The sequence below is a fragment of the Ranitomeya variabilis genome, chromosome 6, assembly GCF_051348905.1.
Source record: "Ranitomeya variabilis isolate aRanVar5 chromosome 6, aRanVar5.hap1, whole genome shotgun sequence".
NCBI lineage: Eukaryota > Metazoa > Chordata > Amphibia > Anura > Dendrobatidae > Ranitomeya > Ranitomeya variabilis.
The window spans coordinates 134223878-134246494 of NC_135237.1; the positions used below are offsets into that span (position 1 = coordinate 134223878).

Sequence of the window (22617 nt, forward strand, 5' to 3'; positions counted from 1 at the left end):
AGCATGCCCAGGGTAAGATCTCTCATTGGAGATCGAGGGTCACATGCTTGGATACCGCAGCAAAGCCCATTGGTCCTCCAGGAAAGTCCTGAAGGTGCTCAGACTTTGTGGCAGCTTCTCATTGGTCCTTCTAGGAAGGTCTTGTTCTGACTGCAGCTATAAAAGGCTTGCATGGCCGCACGGCCATGCGCTAGTATCTTTCTAAGTTATGTGCTTTGCGCCAGTGTGGTCATGTAAGATTGTGTTCAGGGACCCGGCTGAAATAAGCCCCCAGAATGCTGGCACCTCCGGCGAGGAGTTTTGTGTGCATGCATGACCACTGACTGCTCTCTGTTGGGCATTTAGCCTGTGCTCCTGTGAAGTCTAACAGGGCGCAGAGCTTTGCTTTTACGGCTGCTCTGTGAGTTAACAGAGCTAGCCAATACCGCCATATAGTGCTGCCATTTGCTAGCAGTAGGTTTTCCTGCACGGTGGACCCCGGGCTGCGAACGCATCAATAACAATAAAAAACTATATTCTCTCGGTGCGTTCCGCTAGCCCTAACAGTATATCTATGCCCTTTTGATGCATCCCATAAATGTACAATCCTGCTCATTGTTATTGACACCCATGTAGTTTAAGTACATAATGTGGAATGTGAATGAATCAAGTGAAGCAGTTTTTTGGATAGAGCACTCGTGTTAAATGCAAAATAGCAAAAGATAAACAATAATTTAAAACAAAAATCAATGGGAGGGAAAAATAAAAAAACCTAAGGCTTGCTGTGACACTGATATTGGCATTTGGCACTCTTTACATTAAATTAGTATGGAAACACATTTTGACTCGCCTGTGGTAAATCACAAATAAGAATCACCTGTGATTAATTGTCGGTGCCCATATGACATGAATTAGACAATGAATGATGACTTCAGTGTTTTAAAATGCCGCATGGTAGGCCCTGTTGCTTTGTCACAATGGTGAAGATAAAGGAACTGTCTGAGAACATCAGAACCGCTATTATTATCAAACATAAGACTTCCATAAGGTATAAGGCCATCTCCAAAGACCTTGGTATCCCAGTTTCAACAGAGTACAATGTTGTAAAGAAGTTTGCCAAGCATGGTGCCATCAAGAACCTCCCTGGACATGGAGGGAAAAGGAAAATTGACAAGAGATGTTTTTGAAGGTTGGTGCAAATGGTGGAAAAAACACCACATCAAACATCCAAAGACCTTAAGGCCAACTTGGAACAGTCTTGGGTCATGGTTTCAACAAGTACTATATGGTGCACACTAAATCAAACAGAGCTTTATGGGCAAAGGTCAAGGAAGAAACCATTGCTGAAGAAAATACATAAAAAGGAACAATTGATCTTTACCAAACAGTACCTTTACAAACCACAATCCTCGGAAAATGTTCTGTGGACAGATGAAACAAAAATAGAGCTTTTTGGCAATACAAATCAACAGTTTGTTTACAGACGGCGTAATGAAGCTTATGAGGAAAAGAACACCGTACCAACAGTTAAGCATGATAGAGAATCCATAATGTTGTGGGGTTGCTTTGGTATTGGAGGTCTTGACCATGTCACAGGAATCATGAAATCAGAAAATGTTCAAGAGATTTTAGAGGAAAATGTCCTGGCCATTGTAAGAAAACTTAATTTGAGTCAAAGATCATGGGTCATCCAGCAAGACAGTGACTCAAAGCACACATCCAAAAGTACACAGGAATGGTTGAAAAAGACCTGAGCTCAATCCCATTGAAAATCTTTGGAGTAAGCTGAAATATGCCATTGGGAAACAGAACCCTGCAAAGATTCAAGAGCTTGAACAAACTGCAAAGGAAGAGTGGGAGAAAATGTCAGTTAAGAAGTGCAAGAAGCTACAAGAAATGTTTGGAGGCTGTCATCAATGCCATAGAATGTGCAACCAAGAATTAATTAGGGGTGCCTTTATTGCTGCACATGCTGTTTATTCTGTTTCTTCTTTGAAATTGTAACATGTAAGTTGAAAAACAATGTTTTATTGTTGCATTACTTTTGGACCACTAATTAAAAAATCCTGAGATATAATTGTGGTGCATTTCCATTTATTTCTGAAGATATTGTACAGTCTATGAAAACCATGAAGGGGTGCCAATAACAATGAGCAGGACTGTATTTGCCTTTATCAGCAGCTGCCTGACACTAATTGCTAACATTCCTTCATCCAAATCCTCTTTTCATTGTATAGAGGTTTTTTTATGCTATACAACATCAACGCCGATGAGCACAATAATGGCCATTAATTGTTGTTGCTCATGTGTTACTTATGGATAACACAAAAACAGCTGAAAAGAATATTGGAAAGTTATAAAAGATAGCAACTGAAGTATTTCAGACATTTTCTTTATTTTTTATTTAGATTTTGTACTAATCATGGAATTAAATGAATGTTTAGGTTGCCTGCTGCACATATTTTTCTTTATATGCTGCTTTTTACTTCTATGTTATTTTTCCAGTTGCTCAAACTCCCCTCTTTAATGAATGTACATCTAGTAGTGGATTTTTTGTCCTCCAGACACTTTACACGTTGCCTGTAATCTGCTTTATGTACCACTTTAACAAGGCAATTTCTCATTGTATTATCTGCTAGAATTCCAGTGCTCCATAATGCCATTAAAATGAACATTGAATTGCATTGTCTCTCTACACATTGATTTGTAGATACTCAGACTGCCACCAAAGTGTCTCCATCAATTCCCAGGCCATCAAGTGATATCAACGACACTATGGCACAGACTAAGCTGAAGCGCATGAGAGAGTAAGTGTTATTACCATTTTGTAGGGATAATTGGAAAACCAAGGTATATGTCAGCCTGAATTCTTGCAGGCTTATTTTATGTTGTGTGCAAGTCAGGTTATTGTAGTCTATTCCAATACAATCTTGCTTGTCTAGTACATTGCGAAGTAAAATGTAAAATCATATACAGTATAACCGGATTTTGAAAGGTGCATTTTGAATTTGAAAAATGGTCGCAAAAAAAAATTAAATTTTATTCAGCATTTTCCTTAGTTTGTAAACTGTCATCTCTTTATGTCTTTTTAAATTATTCAAGGTTATGAGGTTCTTGATTAATCATCAGTCATGTTCGATTATATTAATTTTTTTTGCATTGAGGCAGGATTCATGATATAAAGAAAAATAAATCTTGTGCAGTGGTATTGCTGCATCGAGCAAAGTGAAAACTTACATATATAAGATGCAAGAAAAAGTAAATTTTATAGTTTAACGTTCTAAAGCAAATTAAAATTAAAAATCCAGCAGCCAAGTATTTCTATTCAACTAACACAACTAATACGTACAACTTACTACTTTATATACAGCAAGCAATATATGAGAATATGAAAAATGCTGCAACAACAGCAGAGAGTACAAAACGTGAATTTACAATAGAGCCAGTAATTGCTGGAAATCAACAGATTTAATAACCACATGTGTATCAGGTATCTGACGGTTGGGCTGCCACTGCAGGTCAGTATGTATGAAACTAGCAGTGGTCCAACTACTCCCAGGTTATCATAAAACTCTGTAACATAAATGTACAAATCGCACACTGTCCATTACCACATGGTTCATATAATATCCGAAAAGAATGTTCTCACCCAAAAGGTAGAATATGACAGGTATGTGTAAATCATAGCACACTCTCGATTTCCACAACTTTCCCACTCCTCTTCAAATCCCAAAACAGAGATACAGTGGGGAAAAAAAGTATTTAGTCAGCCACAAATTGTGCAAGTTCTCCCACTTAAAAAGATGAGAGAGGCCTGTAATTAACATCATAGGTAGACCTCAACTATGAGAGTCAAAATTGAGAAAACAAATCCAGAAAATCACCTTGTCTGATTTGGCAAGATTTATTTTGCATATTATGGTGGAAAATAAGTATTTGGACACCTAAAAACATGCAAGATTTCTGGCTCTCACAGACCTGTAACTTCTTCTTTAAGAGGCTCCTCTGTCCTCCACGCATTACCTGTAGTAATGGTACCTGTTTGTACTTGTTATCAGTATAAAAGACGCCTGTCCACAACCTCAAGCAGTCAAACTCCACTATGGTAAAGACCAAAGAGCTGTTGAAGGACACCAGAAATAAAACTGTAGCCCTGCACCAGGCTGAGAAGACTGAATCTGCAATAGGCAAGCAGCTTGGTGTGATGATATCAACTGTGGGAGCAATAATAAGAAAATGGAAGACATTCAAGACCACTGATAATCTCCCTCAATCAGGGGCTTCACGCAAGATCTCACCCCATGGGGTCAAAATGATCACAAGAACGTTGAGCAAAAATCCCCGAACCACACGGCGGGACCTAGTGAATGACCTGCATAGAGCTGGGACCACTTTAACAAAGTCTACCATCAGTAACACACTACGCCGCCAGGGACATAGATCCTGCAGTACCAGACGTGTCCCCCAGCTTAAGGCAGTAGATGTCTGGGACTGTCTGAATTTTGCTAGAGAGCATTTGGATTATCCAGAAGAGTATTGGGAGAATGTCATATGGTCTGATGAAACCAAAGTACAACTGTTTGGTAGAAACAAAACTCGTCATGTTTGGAGGAGACAGAATACTGAGGTGCATCCAAAGAACACCATACTTACTGTGAAGCATGGGGGTGGCAACATCATGCTTTGGGGCTGTTTCCCTGCAAAGGGACCAGGATGACTGATCCTTGTACATGAAAGAATGAATGGGGCCATGTATCTTGAGATTTTGAGTGCAAACCTCCTTTCATCAGCAAGGGCATTAAAGATGAAACGTGGATGGGACTATCAGTATGATAATGATCCCAAGCACACCACCAGGGCAACGAAGGAATGGCTTCATAACAAGCATATGAAGGTCCTGGAGTGGCCTAGCCAGTCTCCAGATCTCAACCTCATAGAAAACCTTTGGAGGGAGTTGAAAGTCCATGTTGCCCAGCTACAGTCCCAAAACATCACTGCTCTAGAGGAGATCTGCATGGAGGAATAGGCCAACATACCAATAGCAATGTGTGCCAACCTTGTGAAGACCTACAGAAAATGTTTAACCTTTTTTAATGACCAAATACTTATTTTCCACCATAATTTGCAAAATATATCTTGCCAAAACAGACAAGGTGATTTTCTGAGCTTGTTTTCTCATTTTGACTCTCATAGTTGTGGTCTACCTATGATGTCAACTACAGGCCTCTCTCATCTTTTTAAGTATGATAAATTGCTTAATTGGTGGCTGACTAAATACTTTTTTCCCCAGTTTATGAGAGTCATCATGCAGTTTGGTTAAACCTAATTCAGTGTCATGAGGGCATTGAAGGAATAACCCTTTATGCCCTGAAAAGGCCATCACACCTTAGGGTGCCCAATTAACTCCTGTCCTGGCATGAGAAGTATGCAGCTGTCATTACCATATACAATGCTCTAGAAGTCCCTACATGACTCTCCACGCATTTCTTCCACGGGAATCCATCAGGGGCGTTCATTGTGAGTAACAGTGAGACCTAAAAATAGGGCTGATGGACCATTGCACTGGAGTGCTGGCCTAGAGATGTGTTCAATTTATGTGAATTTCTTTGCATGCCTAAATCTCAGCCTCTTGTCAGCTGTTAAGTATAGCAGTCCACTACTCCACAGGTTGTTTGGGCAGGTGTCACGGAGGCAAGGAGATTAATCAGTACTCCTCTGTTATGATCCCAGTGGCTTAGGATCACAAATCTAACCAGCTAAGTGAGAGATAATAGGACGAGCTCTGGGGATGTGGTAACTGGACTGACCGCAAAACCTGATCCTAACCAAACACACTAAAGGTAGCCGTGGAACGTATCCTGAAATCCTAGACGTCTCTTCACGGCCTGAGAAACTGACTACCCCTAAAGAGAAAGTACAGACCTCACTTGCCTCAGAGAAATAACCCCAAAGATATAGAAGCCCCCACAAATAATAACGGTGAGTTAAGAGGAAAAGACAAACGCAGAGATGAAACAGATTAAGCAAATGAGGCCCGCTAACGCTAGATAGCAGAAAATAGCAAGGGATCTGTGCGGTCAGTAAAAAACCCTATGCAAAAATATCCACGCAGAGAATGCGAGAACCCCCACACCAACTAACGATGTGGGGGGAGCAACTCAGCACCCCAGAGCACCAGCAAGCAGGGAAATCACATATTAGCAAGCTGGACTAAACAAATCATATACTAGGACACATCTTGAACACAGATGAGCAAAAATAAGCAAACAAAACTTAGCTTCTCTTGGAGAGACTGATAACGGATGTAGACAGTAGCAATCAGAATAGCACTGAATACAACGACAGCAGGCATGAACTGAGAGTCCAAGTGAGCTTAAATAGAAAACCAGACCACAGATAACGAGACAGCTGAAGCCAGTCACAAACCTGCAGAAAGACAGCACTCACACAGTACCACTTGTGACCACAAGAGGGAGCCCAGAAATAGAGTTCACAACACTCCTCACTCCTATCTTACTGGCCTCTGATGTCTTGAGACCTATGAACTCGCCCCTTATGTTCTTGGATGGCATCCAGATGGTGGTTTTCTCCCACCACTGCTTGCTCACCCTCTCCAATGTCTGACCTCAGTGGTGACATGCAGTGGGTACGGAAAGTATTCAAACACCTTTAAATTTTTCACTCTTTGTTTCATTACAACCATTTGGTAAATTCAAAAAAGTAAAAATGTTTCTCATTAATGTACACTCTGCACGCCATCTTGAATGAAAAAAAAACAGAAATGTAGAAATGTTTGGAAATGTATTAAAAAATAAAAACTGAAATATTACATGGTCATAAATATTCAGGCCCTTTGCTCAGACACTCATATTTAAATCACATGCTGTCCATTTCCTTGTGATCCTCCCTGAGATAGTTCTACTCCTTCATTGGAATCCAGCTGTGTTAAATTAAACTGATAGGACTTAATTTGTAAAGGCACGCACCTGTCTATATAAGACCTCACAGTGCATGTCAGGCCAAATGAGAATCATGAGGTCAAAGAAACTGGCCAAGGAACTCAGAGACAGAATTGTGGCAAGGCACACACTTGGCCAAGGTTACAAACAATTTCTGCAGTACTCAAGGTTCCTAAGAGCACATTGGCCTTCATAATCCTTAAAGGGAAGAAGTTTAGGACCATCAAAAGCCTTCCTAGACCTGGCCGTCCAACCAAACTGAGCAATCGTGGGAGAAGAGCCTTGGTGAGAGAGGTAAAGGAGAACCCCAAGGTCACTGTGGCTGAGCTCCACAGATGCAGTAGGCTGATGGGAAAAAGTTCCACAAAGTCAACTATCACTGCAGCCCTTCACCATTTGAGCCTTTATGGCAGAGTGGCCCAACGGAAGCCTTCTTTCAGTGAAAGCCCGCATAGAGTTTGCTAAAAAAACACATGAAGGACTCCCAGACTATGAGAAATAAGATTCTCTGGTCTGATGAGATGAAAATAGAACTTTTTGGTGATAATTCTAAGTGGTATGTGTGGAGAAAACCAGGCACTACTCATCACCTGCCCAATACAATCCCGACAGTGAAACATGGTGGTGGCAGCACAATGCTATGGTATGTTTTTCAGCTGCAGGGACAGGATGACTGGTTGCAATTTAAGGAATCATGAATGCGGCCAAGTACAGAGATATCCTGGATGAAAACCTCTTCCAGAGTGCTCTGGTCCTCAGACTTGGCGGAAGGTTCACCTTCCAACAAGACAATGACCATAAGCACACAGCTATAATAACAAAGGAGTGGCTTCAGAACAACTCTGTTGCCATTCTTAACTTGCCCAGCCAGAGACCTGACCTAAACCCAATTGACCATCTCTGGAGATACCTGAAAATGGCTGTCCACCAATGTTCACCATCCAACCTTATGTAACTGGAGAGGATCTGCAAGAACGAATGGCAGAGAATTCCCAAATCCTGGTGTGAAAAACTTGTTGAATCATTCCCAAGAAGTCTCATGGCTGTACTAGCTCAAAAGGGTGCTTCTACTCAATACTGAGCAAAGGGTCTGAATACTTATGACCTTGTGATATTTCAGTTTTCTTTTTTAATAAATTTTCAAAAATTACTACATTTCTGTTTTTTTCAGTCAAGATTTGGTGCAGAGTGTACATTAATGAGAAAAAAAATGAGCATTTTTGAATTTACCAAATGGCTGCAATGAAACAAAGAATGAAAAATGTAAAGGGGTCTGAATACTTTCTGTACCCACTGTATGTTATATTGTCACTCCTCTGATGCTTAGCAACTGATAAGATGTTCAGATTTAAGCTCATAATGAACACCATGTGCATTGCACATATCTGCAGACTGGCATTCCAGCATCAAGACCTATTAGTCTTATCTTTCAGTTACACAGTTCCTCAGAATACACTACACTGATTTGTCTTTGTAGAAAAAATCTGTTGGGAGGCATGTACATAGTGACTTAGCAGGAACTTATAAGGCATTGTGTATGCTAAGTACAGTGGTGGACTTCCCTTGTCAAGGTTGGGAGTGGGTAGTGATCTATCACACTTAATGCCTCATGTGCATATGAATTAAAATGCTACCGTATTTTTTGGACTATAAGATGCACCGGAGCATAAGACGCACCCCACATTTTCAGAAGGAAAATAGGGGAAAAAATTAATGTGTTAAATGGGGTTCATTTTACAGTCCGAATTCAGCTTACCCGGGGGATTTCGGCAGCTCTGGTGGAGCGTGGTCACAGGTGGTGTTTGGTGATCTGGTGATATGACTCCCATCCCAGACTGGTGTGGCAGGTTCGACGGTGCTCTAAGGTGCGGGGGGGGCACCACCGGCAATTTCTGAAAGCCCAGAGGCTCCCACACATCCATTGCTGCAATGCGGTGGCCTCCGGGAAAATGGCTGCCGGAGGCGGCGCATGCTCAGATTGAGATGTCAGCAATGAGATCTGATCTCCCGATATCACGGGACATCTCAATATGGGCATGCACCGCCTCTGGCGGCCATTTTCCCAGAGGCCACCGCATCGCAGCAGATTGAGATCTCGGCAACGAGATCTTGCTCTGAGATCTCGGAACAAGATCTCATTGCCGAGATCTCAATCTGAGCATGTGCCGCCCCTGGTGGCCTTTTTCCCAGAGGCCATCGCATCAATGGATGTGCGAGGGCCTCCAGGCTTTCACAAAATGCCAGGGGAGCCCTCCCACACCACAGAGCACCGCCAAACCACTTGTAAGTATATTCCGACTATAAGACATCCCCCCCCCCCCCCCATTTTCCCGAAAAAAATTTTGGGAAAAAAGTGCATCTTATAGTCTAAAAAATACATTAATTACTATGGAATGCAGTAACAGGAGATATAATGGTGTAAATGGATTTATACTGTATTTCCAAGACCCACATTTTTTAAAATGCAGTTTGGGTGGGGGGTGGTTGATCTTACTCACAGATTTCCTTTTGGTGCAAAGATTAAGAGTAACATCTGTTAATAAATAGAAATTATTGTTACCGCATATTGAACTGAAACTATTCAACTGTTCTTATATTAGTAGAAACAAGTATTAGCCAGTAAATACTTATAGGTCAGTAAATAATATGTAGGCAAATACAATAACTTTAGGCATAATTGTCAAGTATGACCGTGTCCCCTTCTCTCTAGTAATAGCACTGCGCAACAAATTTCAGGGAAGTTCTTGTCCCCTGAGAAAATTTTATTGTATTTTATAGATTTTGATATGCTAAACACAAATATGTGCTCCAAAAGTCTATCACGTAAGGTTTTTAAGAAACAACAGTTTATAGTCTACACTAGATGGTGGCCCGATTCTAACACATCAGGTATTATAGAATATGTATGTATGTGTGTATATAGCAGCCACATAGTATATAGCACAGGCCACGTAGTATATAGGAGCCATGTAGTATATAGCAGGCAAATACTACGTGGCCTGTGCTATATACTATGTGGCTGCTATATACATACATACATATTGTAGAATACCCGATGCGTTAATAACACAGCCCAAATAGTATATAATACAGCCCACACAGTATATAGCAGCCACGCAGTATATAACACAGGCGACGTAGTATATAACACAGGCCACGTAGTATATAGCAGCCACGTGGTATGTAACGCAGCCCATGCGGTATATAACACTGCCCACGCGGTATATAATACTGCCCACGTAGTATATAACACTGCCCACGTAGTATATAGCAGCCCACGCGGTATATAACGCAGCCCACACGGTGTATAACACTGCCCACGCAGTATATTACACTGCCCACGTAGTATATGACACTGGCCACGTACTATATAGCAGCCACGCGGTATATAACACTGCCCACGTAGTATATAACACTGCCCACGTAGTATATAGCAGCCCACGCGGTATATATCGCAGCCCACGCGGTATATAACACTGCCCATGTGGTATATAACACTGTCCACGTAGTATATAACACTGGCCACGTAGTATATAGCAGGCACGCTGTATATAACGCAGCCCACGCACTATATAACACTGCCCACGTAGTATATAGCAGTGTGGGCACATATCCATGTTAAAAAAAGATAATTAAAACAAAAAATAATTATATACTCACCCCCCTGGGATCCAGCGAAGCTGTCCCTATGCGCGCGGCTGCCATCTTCCGTTCCCAGGATGCATTGCAAAATTACCCAGATGACTTAGTGGTCTCACGAGACCGCTAAGTCTTCTGGGTAATTTCGCAAAGCATCTCTGGTAACGGAAGATGGCGGCAGCCGCGAGCGCATCGTCGGATTACGGAGGGTGAGTATAGCAGGTTTTTTGTTTTTTAAATTATTTTTAACATTAGATTATTTTTACTATTGTCGCTGCATAGGCAGCATCAATAGTAAAAAGTAGGGGACACACAGGGTTAATAGCAGCGGTAACGTTACCCACGGCATAGCGCGGTCCGTTACCGCTGGCATTAGCCCTGTGTGAGCGGTGAGTGGAGGGGAGTATGGAGCGGGCGCCAGGCACTGACTGCGGGGAGTATGGAGCGGGCGCCGGGCACTGACTGCGAGGAGTATGGAACGGGCGCCGGGCACTGACTGCGGGGAGTATGGAGCGAGCGCCGGGCACCGACTGCGGGGAGTATGGAGCGGGCGCCGGGCACTGACTGCGGGGAGTATGGAGCAGGCGCCGGGCACTGACTGCGGCGAGTATAGAGCGGGTGCCGGGCACTGACTGCGGGGAGTATGGAACGGGCGCCGGGCACTGACTGCGGGGAGTATGGAGCGGGCGCCGGGCACCGACTGCGGGGTGTATGGAGCGGGCACCGGGCACTGACTGCAGGGAGTATGGAGCAGGCGCCCGGCACTGACTGCGGGGAGTATGGAGCGGGTGCCGGGCACTGACTGCAAGGGAGTAGGGGGAGGGACTAATCGGACTATGCCCGTCGCTGACTGGTCGCGGCACTCATGACAGGCAGCTGGCGAGACCAATCAGCGACACGGGATTTCCGTGACAGAAGTTGCAGACAGGAAGACGGAAGTACCCCTTAGACAATTATATATATAGATTATGACGTCCGAAACACTACATACATGTGCATCGATGTCAGTAGCAAAACCAATTGTTCAAAAGTGTTTTGCAGACGACTTTCGTTTATCCATGTCTGATGCTTCTCTAATAAGATTCCAGCAATAGTCAGCCAACATTGACGTCCTCCACTTTCCCTGGTTCCTTTTCTCCATCAGGGCAATGTCTTGGTCAAATCTTCCACCGTGTTCATCGCTAACAGCACCAAGTGAGAATGTAGAAATTGCATTTTTAGTGACATATTGCATTTCATCAAATGATATGCTGTGAGCATGTTGTCTACGAGTTGTTCAAAGTTCGGTGCCCTTCTGTTGCCAAGGAATTTGAAGGTCACATCTTTAACGGCTCTCCATGCCACTTGTTTAGCACCTTTCAAAAGACCATCAAAGCTACTGTCATTCATTATATCTCTGATCTGTGGGCCAATAAAAATATCTTCCTTAATCTTTGCATCACTTATTCTTGGAAATTTCTGTCACAAGTAAGAAAAGGCTTCAGATTTTTTGTTCATTGCTTTGACAAAATTCTTCATAAGCCCACGTTTAATATGCAAAGGAGGGAGAAATATATTTGCTAGATCAACAAGAGAATTATGTTTAACATTCTTCTGTCCAGCAACCAGGTTTTCGCGGAGTGGCCAGTACTTTCTGAAATAGTGCATTTCTCATGCACGACTGTCTTACTCACAAATAAAACAACAATACTTGGTATATCCAAGCTGCAGTCCAAGAAGAAGTGCAACTACTTTTAGATCACCACATATGTTCCAGTTATAATTTCTATAATTAATGTGGGTCAACAGTAACTCCATTTTCTCATATGTCTCTTTCATGTGTACGGCATTTCCAATAGGTATAGAAGGATAGATATTTCCGTTGTGTAGTAAAACAGCCTTCAGACTTAAAACTGATGAGTCAATAAACAGTCGCCATTCCTTCGGGTCATGTTCGCATCCAAGAGCACCAAACAACCCCAAGACGTCGTTGCAAAAGGTTAAACTGTCGACATGGTTGAAAAATTAATTAAGGTCTCCTTGACGACTGCGAAAAACGGAAACTCTTGTTCCTTGTAATAAGAGATTCCGTTCTTGTAGCCTTGATCCCAATAATTCTGCCTGCCTCTTTGACAATTTCAAATCTCTGACCAAGTCACTCAGATCAGTTTGACTGAACTGATGTGGATTAGATGTAGAAGGCTCAAAGTCTGGGTCTGCAGCAGTTTCATTTTCCACTGACATTGTTAGTTCATGTTCGTCATCCTCCATCGTCCATAATTGGGGCGGCTTTGGAATAGGAAGACTTTCATTGTGTGGCACTGGTCTTATGGCTGAAGGAAGATAGGATATTCTATTGATTTCTTGTTCTTTGCTGAATATCCTATTACATTTGTAAGGCAGAAGTAGCAATCTGTTACATGATTTCTCTGCTCTCTCTATATCATTGAGACAGCGAACGGCATTGAAGGTCGTGATCCATTCAGCCATGCTCTAAGGCCGGCGTCACACTCAGCGTATGTAAATACGGTCCGTTTTTTACAGCCGTAATACGCAGAAAAGTCCCCAAAATAGTGGTCCGTATGTCATCCGTAGGCAGGGTGTGTCACCGTATTTTGCGCTTGGCATCCTCCATATGTAATCCGTATGGCATCCGTACTGCGATATTTTCTCGCAGGCTTGCAAAACCGACATCTAATGGATTTCTGTGCTCAAATGTTCGTTAAAACATATATACAGTATATATATATATATATATATATATATATATATATATATATATATATATATGTCATTGAGACACATATATATATATTCTGTATTTATATTTAATTCAGCGCGATATATGTGAAAAGCCGGTAATTCAATTGCCGGCTTCTCATTTCACCTTCACAAACCCGACAGGATATGAGACATGGTTTACATACAGTAAACCATCTCATATCCCCTTTTTTTTTTGCATATTCCACACTACTAATGTTAGTAGTGTGTATGTGCAAAATTTGGGCGCTGTAGCTGCTAAAATAAAGGGTTAGATGGCTGAAAAAATTGGCGTGGGCTCCTGCGCAATTTTCTCCGCCAGAGTGGTAATGCCAGTGACTGAGGGCAGATATTAATAGCCAGGAGAGGGTCCATGGTTATTGCCCCCCCCCCCGGCTACAAACATCTGCCCCCAGCCACCCCAGAAAAGGCACATCTGGAAGATGCGCCTATTCTGGCACTTGGCCACTCTCTTCCCACTCCCGTGTAGCGGTGGGATATGGGGTAATGAAGGGTTAACCCCTTCCCGACCTTTGACGCCACGTAGGCGTCATGAAAGTCGGTGCCAATCCGACCCATGACGCCTATGTGGCGTCATGGAATGATCGCATCCCTGCAGATCGGGTGAAAGGGTTAACTCCTATTTTACCCGATCTGCAGGGAGAGGGGGAGTTGTACTTCAGCCCAGGGGGGGTGGCTTTGCCCCCACGTGGCTACGATCGCTCTGATTGGCTGTTGAAAGTGCAACAGCCAATCAGAGCAATTTGCAATATTTCACCTATGAAAATGGTGAAATATTGCAATCCAGCCATGGCCGATGCTGCAATAGCATCTGCCATGGCTGGAAATCATGTTCTGCCCCCCCCCACCGCCCCCGATCTCCTCCCCAGTCCTCCGTTCTCTCCGGTACCCCCCTCCGTCCCCCTGTCCGCTCCCCCGTGCTCCTGTCCGCTCCCCCGTGCTCCTGTCCGCTCCCCCGGTCCTCCGATCCCCCCCCCCTGTGCTCCGATCCACCCCCCCACCACCCCCTCATACTTACCAAGCCTCCCAAAGTCGGTCCGTCTTCTCCCTGGGCGCCGCCATCTTCCAAAATGGCGGGCGCATGCGCAGTGCGCCCGCCGCATCTGCCGGCCGGCAAAGTACATTTTGATCGCTGTGGTAGGTTCTATCACAGCAATCAAAATAAAAAAAATAATAAATAACCCCCCCCCCCTTTATCACCCCCATAGGTAGGGACAATAATAAAATAAAGAAAATATATATATATTTTTTTTCCACTAGGGTTAGGGTTAGAACTAGGGTTAGAACCAGAACTAGGGGTAGGGTTAGGGTTAGGGGTAGGGTTAGGGTTATGGCATGTGCACACAGTGCGGATTTGGCCGCGGATCTGCAGCGGATTGGCCGCGGATCCGCAGCGGATTGGCCGCTGCGAATTCGAAGCAGTTTTCCATCAGGTTTACAGTACCATGTACACCTAAGGAAAACCAAATCCGCTGTGCCCATGGTGCGGAAAATTCCGTGCAGAAACGCTGCGTTGTATTTTCCGCAGCATGTCAATTCTTTGTGCGGATTCCGCAGCATTTTACACCTGTTCCTCAATAGGAATCCGCAGGTGAAATCCGCACAAAAAAACACTGGAAATCTGCTGTAAATCCGCAGGTAAAACGCAGTGCCTTTTACCTGCAGATTTTTCAAAAATCGTGCGTAAAAATCTCACACGAATCCGCAACGTGGGCACATAGCCTTAGGGTTAGGGTTGGAATTAGAGTTAGGGTTGGAATTAGGGCTAGGGTTTGAAATAGGGTTAAGATTAGGCTTGTGGTTAGGGTTACGGATAGGGTTAGGGGTGTGTTGGGGTTACAGTTGTGGTTAGGGTTGGGATTAGGGTTACGGTTGGGATTAGGGTTAGGATTAGGGTTGGAATTAGGGTTACGGGTGTGTTGCGGTTAGGGTTGTGGTTAGGGGTGTGTTGGGGTTAGGGTTGTGATTAGGGTTATGGCTACAGTTGGGATTAGGATTAGGGGTGTGTTGGGGTTAGTGTTGAAGTTAGAATTGAGGGGTTTCCACTGTTTAGGCACATCAGGGGTCTCCAAACGCAACATGGCGCCACCATTGATTCCAGCCAATCTTGCGTTCAAAAAGTCAAATGGTGCTCCCGCCCTTCCAAGCCCCGACGTGCGCCCAAACAGTGGTTTACCCCCACATTTGGGGTACCAGCGTACTCAGGACAAACTGGGCAACAACTGTTGGGGTCCAATTTCTCCTGTTACCCTTGCAAAAATAAAAAATTACTTGCTAAAACATAATTTTTGAGGAAAGAACAATTATTTTTTATTTTCACGGCTCTGCGTTATAAACTTCTGTGAAGCACTTGGGGGTTGAAAGTGCTCACCACACATCTAGATAAGTTCCTTCGGGGGTCTAGTTTCCAAAATGGGGTCACTTGTGGGGTGTTTCTACTGTTTAGGCACATCAGGGGCTCTGCAAATGCAATGGGACGCCCGCAGACCATTCCATCAAAGTCTGCATTTCAAATGTCACTACTTCCCTTCCGAGCCCTGACGTGCGCCCAAACAGTGGTTTACCCCCACATATGGGGTATCAGCGTACTCACAACAAACTGGGCAACAAATATTGGGGTCCAAATTCTCCTGTTACCCTTGTGAAAATAAAAAATTGCTTGCTAAAACATCTTTTTTGAGGAAAGAAAAATGATTTTTTATTTTTACGGCTCTGCGTTGTAAACTTCTGTGAAGCACTTGGGGGTTGAACGTGCTCACCACACATCTAGATAAGTTCCTTGGGGGGTCTAGATTCCAAAATGGGGTCACTTGTGGGGGGTTTCTACTGTTTAGGCATATCAGGGGCTCTGCAAACGTAACATGATGCCCGCAGACCATTCCATCAAAGTCTGCATTCCAAAACGTCACTACTTCCCTTCCGAGCCCCGGCATGTGCCCAAACAGTGGTTTACCCCCACATATGGGGTATCAGCGTACTCAGGAGAAACTGGACAACAACTTTTGGGGTCCAATTTCTCCTGTTACTCTTGCAAAAATAAAAAATTCTGGGCTAAAAAAATATTTTTGAGGAAAGGAAACACATTTATTATTTTCACGGCTCTGCGTTATAAACTTCTGTGAAGCACTTGGGGGTTCAAAGTGCTCACCACACATCTAGATAAGTTCCCTTGGGGGTCTAGTTTCCAAAATGGAGTCACTTGTGGGGAGTTCCTACTGTTTAGGCACATCAGGGGCTCTGCAAACGCAACCTGATGCCCGCAGAGCATTCCATCAAAGTCTGCATTTCAAAACGTCACTACTTCCCTTCCGAACCCCGACGTGTGCCAAAACAGTGGTTTACCCCCACATATGGGGTATCAGCGTACTCAGGAGAAACTGGACAACAACTTTTGGGGTCCAATTTCTCCTGTTACTCTTGCAAAAATAAAAAATTCTGGGCTAAAAAAATATTTTTGAGGAAAGGAAACACATTTATTATTTTCACGGCTCTGCGTTATAAACTTCTGTGAAGCACTTGGGGGTTCAAAGTGCTCACCACACATCTAGATAAGTTCCCTTGGGGGTCTAGTTTCCAAAATGGAGTCACTTGTGGGGAGTTCCTACTGTTTAGGCACATCAGGGGCTCTGCAAACGCAACCTGATGCCCGCAGAGCATTCCATCAAAGTCTGCATTTCAAAACGTCACTACTTCCCTTCCGAACCCCGACGTGTGCCAAAACAGTGGTTTACCCCCACATATGGGGTATCAGCGTACTCAGGAGAAACTGGACAACAACTTTTGGGGTCCAATTTCTCCTGTTACTCTTGCAAAAATAAAAAATTCTGGGCTAAAAAAATATTTTTGAGGAAAGGAAACACATTTATTATTTTCACGGCTCTGCGTTATAAACTTCTGTGAAGCACTTGGGGGTTCAAAGTGCTCACCACACATCTAGATAAGTTCCCTTGGGGGTCTAGTTTCCAAAATGGAGTCACTTGTGGGGAGTTCCTACTGTTTAGGCACACAGGGGCTCTCCAAACGCGACATGGTGTCCGCTAATGATTGGAGCTAATTTTCCATTCAAAAAGCCAAATGGCGTGCCTTCCCTTCCGAGCCCTGCCGTGCGCCCAAACAGTGGTTTACCCCCACATATGGGGTATCATCATACTCAGGACAAACTGGACAACAACATTTGGGGTCCAATTTCTCCTATTACCCTTGGGAAAATAAAAAATTCTGGGCTAAAAATCATTCTTGAGGAAAGAAAAATTATTTTTTTATTTTCACGGCTCTGCGTTATAAACTTCTGTGAAGCACCTGGGGGTTATAAGTGCTCACTATGCATCTAGATAAGTTCCTTGGGGGGTCTAGTTTCCAAAATGGGGTCACTTGTAGGGGAGCTCCAATGTTTAGGCACACAGGGGCTCTCCAAACACGACATGGTGTCCGCTAACGATTGGAGCTAATTTTCCATTCAAAAAGTCAAATGGCACGCCTCCCCTTCCGAGCCTTGCCGTGCACCCAAACAGTGGTTTACCCCCACATATGAGGTATCGGCATACTCAGGAGAAATTGCCCAACAAATTTTAGGATCCATTTTATCCTGTTGCCCATGTGAAAATGAAAGAATTGAGGCTAAAAGAAATTTTGTGTGAAAAAAAAGTACTTTTTCATTTTTGCGGATCAATTTGTGAAGCACCTGGGGGTTTAAAGTGCTCACTATGCCTCTAGATGAGTTCCTTGGGGGGTCTAGTTTCCAAAATGGGGTCACTTGTGGAGGAGCTCCAATGTTTAGGCACACAGGGGCTTTCCAAACGCGGCATGGTGTCCGCTAACGATGGAGATAATTTTTCATTCAAAAAGTCAAATGGCGCTCCATCCCTTCCGAGCCTTACCATGTGCCCAAACAGTGGTTTACCCCCACATGTGAGGTATTGGTGTACTCAGGAGAAATTGCCCAACAAAATTTAGGATCCATTTTATCCTGTTGCCCATGTGAAAATGAAAAAATTGAGGCTAAAATAATTTTTTTGTGAAAAAAAAGTACTTTTTCATTTTTACGGATCAATTTGTGAAGCACCTGGGGGTTTAAAGTGCTCACTATGCTTCTAGATAAGTTCCTTGGGGGGTCTAGTTTGCAAAATGTGGTCACTTGTGGGGGATCTCCAATGTTTAGGCACACGAGGGCTCTCCAAACGCGACATGGTGTCCGCTAAAGATTGGAGCCAATTTTTCATTCAAAAAGTCAAATGGCGCTCCTTCCCTTCCGAGCCCTGCCGTGCGCCCAAACAGTGGTTTACCCCCACATATGAGGTATCAGTGTACTCAGGACAAATTGGACAACAACGTTCCTGGTCCAGTTTCTCCTTTTACCCTTGGGAAAATAAAAAAATTGTTGCTAAAAGATCATTTTTGTGACTAAAAAGTTAAATGTTAATTTTTTACTTCCATGTTGCTTCTGCTGCTGTGAAACACCTGAAGGGTTAATAAACTTCTTGAATGTGGTTTTGAGCACCTTAAGGGGTGCAGTTTTTAGAATGGTGTCACTTTTGGGTATTTTCAGCCATATAGAACCCTCAAAATGACTTCAAATGTGAGGTGGTCCCTAAAAAAAATGGTTTTGTAAATTTTGTTGTAAAAATGAGAAATCACTGGTCAAATTTTAACCCTTATAACTTCCTAGCAAAAAAAAAAATTGTTTCCAAAATTGTGCTGATGTAAAGTAGACATGTGGGAAACGTTATTTATTAACTATTTTGTGTCACATAACTCTCTGGTTTAACAGAATAAAAATTCAAAATGTGAAAATTGCAAAATTTTCAAATTTTTTGCCAAATTTCTGTTTTTTTCACAAATAAACTCAGAAATTATCGACCTAAATTTACCACTAACATGAAGCCCAATATGTCACGAAAAAACAATCTCAGAATCGCTAGGATCCGTTGAAGCGTTCCTGAGTTATTACCTCATAAAGGGACACTGGTCAGAATTTCAAAAAACGGCAAGGTCATTAAGGCCAAAATAGGCTGGGTCATGAAGGGGTTAATGTCACCTTGCTATTGTAAGGTGACATTAAGCCAGATTAATAATGGAAAGGCGTCAATTATGTCACCTATCCATTATTAATCCAATTGTATGAAAGGGTTAAAAAAACACACACATTATTAAAAAGTATTTTAATGAAATAAACACACAGGTTGTTTTAATTTTATTGCTCTCTCAATCCACCAGAAGACCCTCGCTCTGCAAGCAGGATGATCTGTACTTACCTTGAGTTGCGGTGAGGCGCCCTCTGCTGGATGTCCTCATATGAACTCGAGCGTGGGAACTTTTCCAAGGCTCCAGTTCATGAGGACATCCAGCAGAGGGCGCCTCACCGCGACTCAATGTAAGTACAGATCACCCAGCTTTCCTTTCAGTTCCCGGGGTTTACAGGCACGAGCACCGCTGCATTAGCAGAGCTCCTGCCTGTAAAATGATTTAACCCCTTCAGATGGATTTACTTCGTGGGACGTGACAGATCAACAGAAGGTATGTATATTGTTGGTTTATTATTTTGCAGAGCGAGGGTCTTCTGGTGGATTGAGAGAGCAATAAAATATTAAAACAACCTGTGTATATTTCATTAAAATACTTTTTAACCCCTTAAGCCCCGAGGGTGGTTTGCACGTTAATGACCAGGCCAATTTTTACAATTCTGACCACTGTCCCTTTATGAGGTTATAACTCTGGAACGCTTCAACGGATCTTGGCGATTCTGACATTGTTTTCTCGTGACATATTGTACTTCATGTTAGTGGTAAAATTTGTTCGATATAACTTGCGTTTATTTGTGAAAAAAACGAAAATTTGGAAAATTTCGCAATTTTCCAACTTTGAATTTTTATGCCCTTAAATCACAGACATATGTCACACAAAATACTTAATAAATAACATTTTCCACATGTCTACTTTACATCAGCACAATTTTGGAAACAAAATTTTTTTTTGTGACGGAGTTATAAGGGTTAAAAGTTGACCAGCAATTTCTCATTTTTACAACACCATTTTTTTTTAGGGACCACATCTCATTTGAAGTCATTTTGACGGGTCTATATGATAGAAAATACCCAAGTGTGACACCATTCTAAAAACTGCACCCCTCAAGGTACTCAAAACCACTTTCAAGAAGTTTATTAACCCTTCAGGTGTTTCACAGGAATTTTTGGAATGTTTAAATAAAAATGAACATTTAACTTTTTTTCACACAAAATTTATTTCAGCTCCAATTTGTTTTATTTTACCAAGGGTAACAGGAGAAAATAGACCCCAAAAGTTGTTGTACAATTTGTCCTGAGTACGCTGATACCCCATATGTGGGGGTAAACCACAGTTTGGGCGCATGGCAGAGCTTGGAAGCAAAGGAGCGCCATTTGACTTTTCAATGCAAAATTGACTGGAATTGAGATGGGACGCCATGTTGCATTTGGAGAGCCCCTGATGTGCCTAAACATTGAAACCCCTAACAAGTGACACCATTTTGGAAAGTAGACCCCCTAAGGAACTTATCTAGATGTGTGGTGAGCACTTTGACCCAACAAGTGCTTTACAGAAGTTTATAATGCAAAGCCGTAAAAATAAAAAATCATATTTTTTCACAAAAATGATCTTTTCACCCCCAATTTTTTATTTTCCCAAGGGTGAGAGAAGAAATTGGACCCCAAAAATTGTTGTGCAATTTGTCCTGAGTACGCTGATACCCCATATGTGGGTGTAAACCATTGTTTGGGCGCAGGGCAGAGCTCGGAAGGGAAGGAGCGCCATTTGACTTTTCAATGCAAAATTGACTGGAATTGAGATGGGACGCCATGTTGCATTTAGAGAGCCCTTGATGTGCCTAAACATTGAAACCCCTAACAAGTGACACCATTTTGGAAAGTAGACCCCCTAAGGAACTTATCTAGATGTGTGGTGAGCATTTTGACCCAACAAGTGCTTTACAGAAGTTTATAATGCAGAGCCGTAAAAATAAAAAATCATATTTTTTCACAAAAATGATCTTTTCACCCCCAATTTTTTATTTTCCCAAGGGTAAGAGAAGAAATTGGACCCCAAAAATTGTTGTGCAATTTGTCCTGAGTACACTGATACCCCATATGTGGGTGTAAACCATTGTTTGGGCGCAGGGCAGAGCTCAGAAGGGAAGGAGCGCCATTTGACTTTTCAATGCAAAATTGACTGGAATTGAGATGGGACGCCATGTTGCGTTTGGAGAGCCCCTAATGTGCCTAAACATTGAAACCCCCCACGAGTGACACCATTTTGGAAAGTAGACCCCTTAAGGAACTTATCTAGATGTGTGTTGAGCACTTTGACCCAACAAGTGCTTCACAGAAGTTTATAATGCAGAGCCGTAAAAATAAAAAATCATATTTTTTCACAAAAATGATCTTTTCACCCCCATTTTTTTATTTCCCCAAGGGTAAGAGAAGAAATTAGACCACAAAAGTTGTTGTGCAATTTGTCCTGAGTACGACGATACCCCATATGTGGGTGTAAACCATTGTTTGGGTGCATAGCAGAGCTCAGAAGGGAAGAAGCGCTATTTTACTTTTCAATGCAAAATTGACTGGAATTAAGATGGGATGCCATGTTGCGTTTGGAGAGCCCCTGATGTGCCTAAACATTAAACCCCCCCACAAGTGACACCATTTTGGAAAGTAGACCCCCTAAGGAACTTATCTAGATGTGTTTTGAGAGCTTTGAACCCCCAAGTGTTTCACTACAGTTTATAACGCAGAGCCGTGAAAATAAAAATATTTTTTTTTTTCACAAAAATGATTTTTTAGCCCCCAAGTTTTGTATTTTCACAAGGGTATCAGGATAAATTGGACCATAAAAGTTGTTGTCCAATTTGTCCTGAGTACGCTGATACCCCCTATGTGGGGGGGAACCACTGTTTGGGCGCATGACAGAGCTCGGAAGTGAAGGAGCGCCATTTGGAATGCAGACTTAAATGGATTGGTCTGCAGGCGTCACGTTGCATTTGCAGAGCCCCTGATGTACCCAAACAGTACAAACCCCCCACAAGTGACCCCATATTGGAAACTAGACCCCCCAAGGAACTTATCTAGATGTGTTGTGAGAACTTTGAACCCCCAAGTGTTTCACTACAGTTTATAACGCAGAGCCGTGAAAATATTATTTTATTTTTTTTTTCACAAAAATGAAATTTAGCCCCCAGTTTTGTATTTTCACAAGGGTATCAGGATAAATTGGACCCTAAAAGTTGTTGTCCAATTTGTCCTGAGTACGCTGA

At 42.8% G+C, this 22617-nt stretch overlaps 1 protein-coding gene across 1 annotated transcript in view; it reads left to right on the forward strand.

Moving 5' to 3' along the window:
• NEK11 (NIMA related kinase 11) overlaps positions 1–22617 on the forward strand; it is a 422928-nt gene that overhangs the window by 358641 nt on the left and 41670 nt on the right. Inside the window, exon 15 of the mRNA XM_077269028.1 lies at positions 2690–2786. Coding sequence (XP_077125143.1) covers positions 2690–2786 — 97 coding nt within the window. The remainder of the gene's footprint in view (positions 1–2689; positions 2787–22617) is intronic.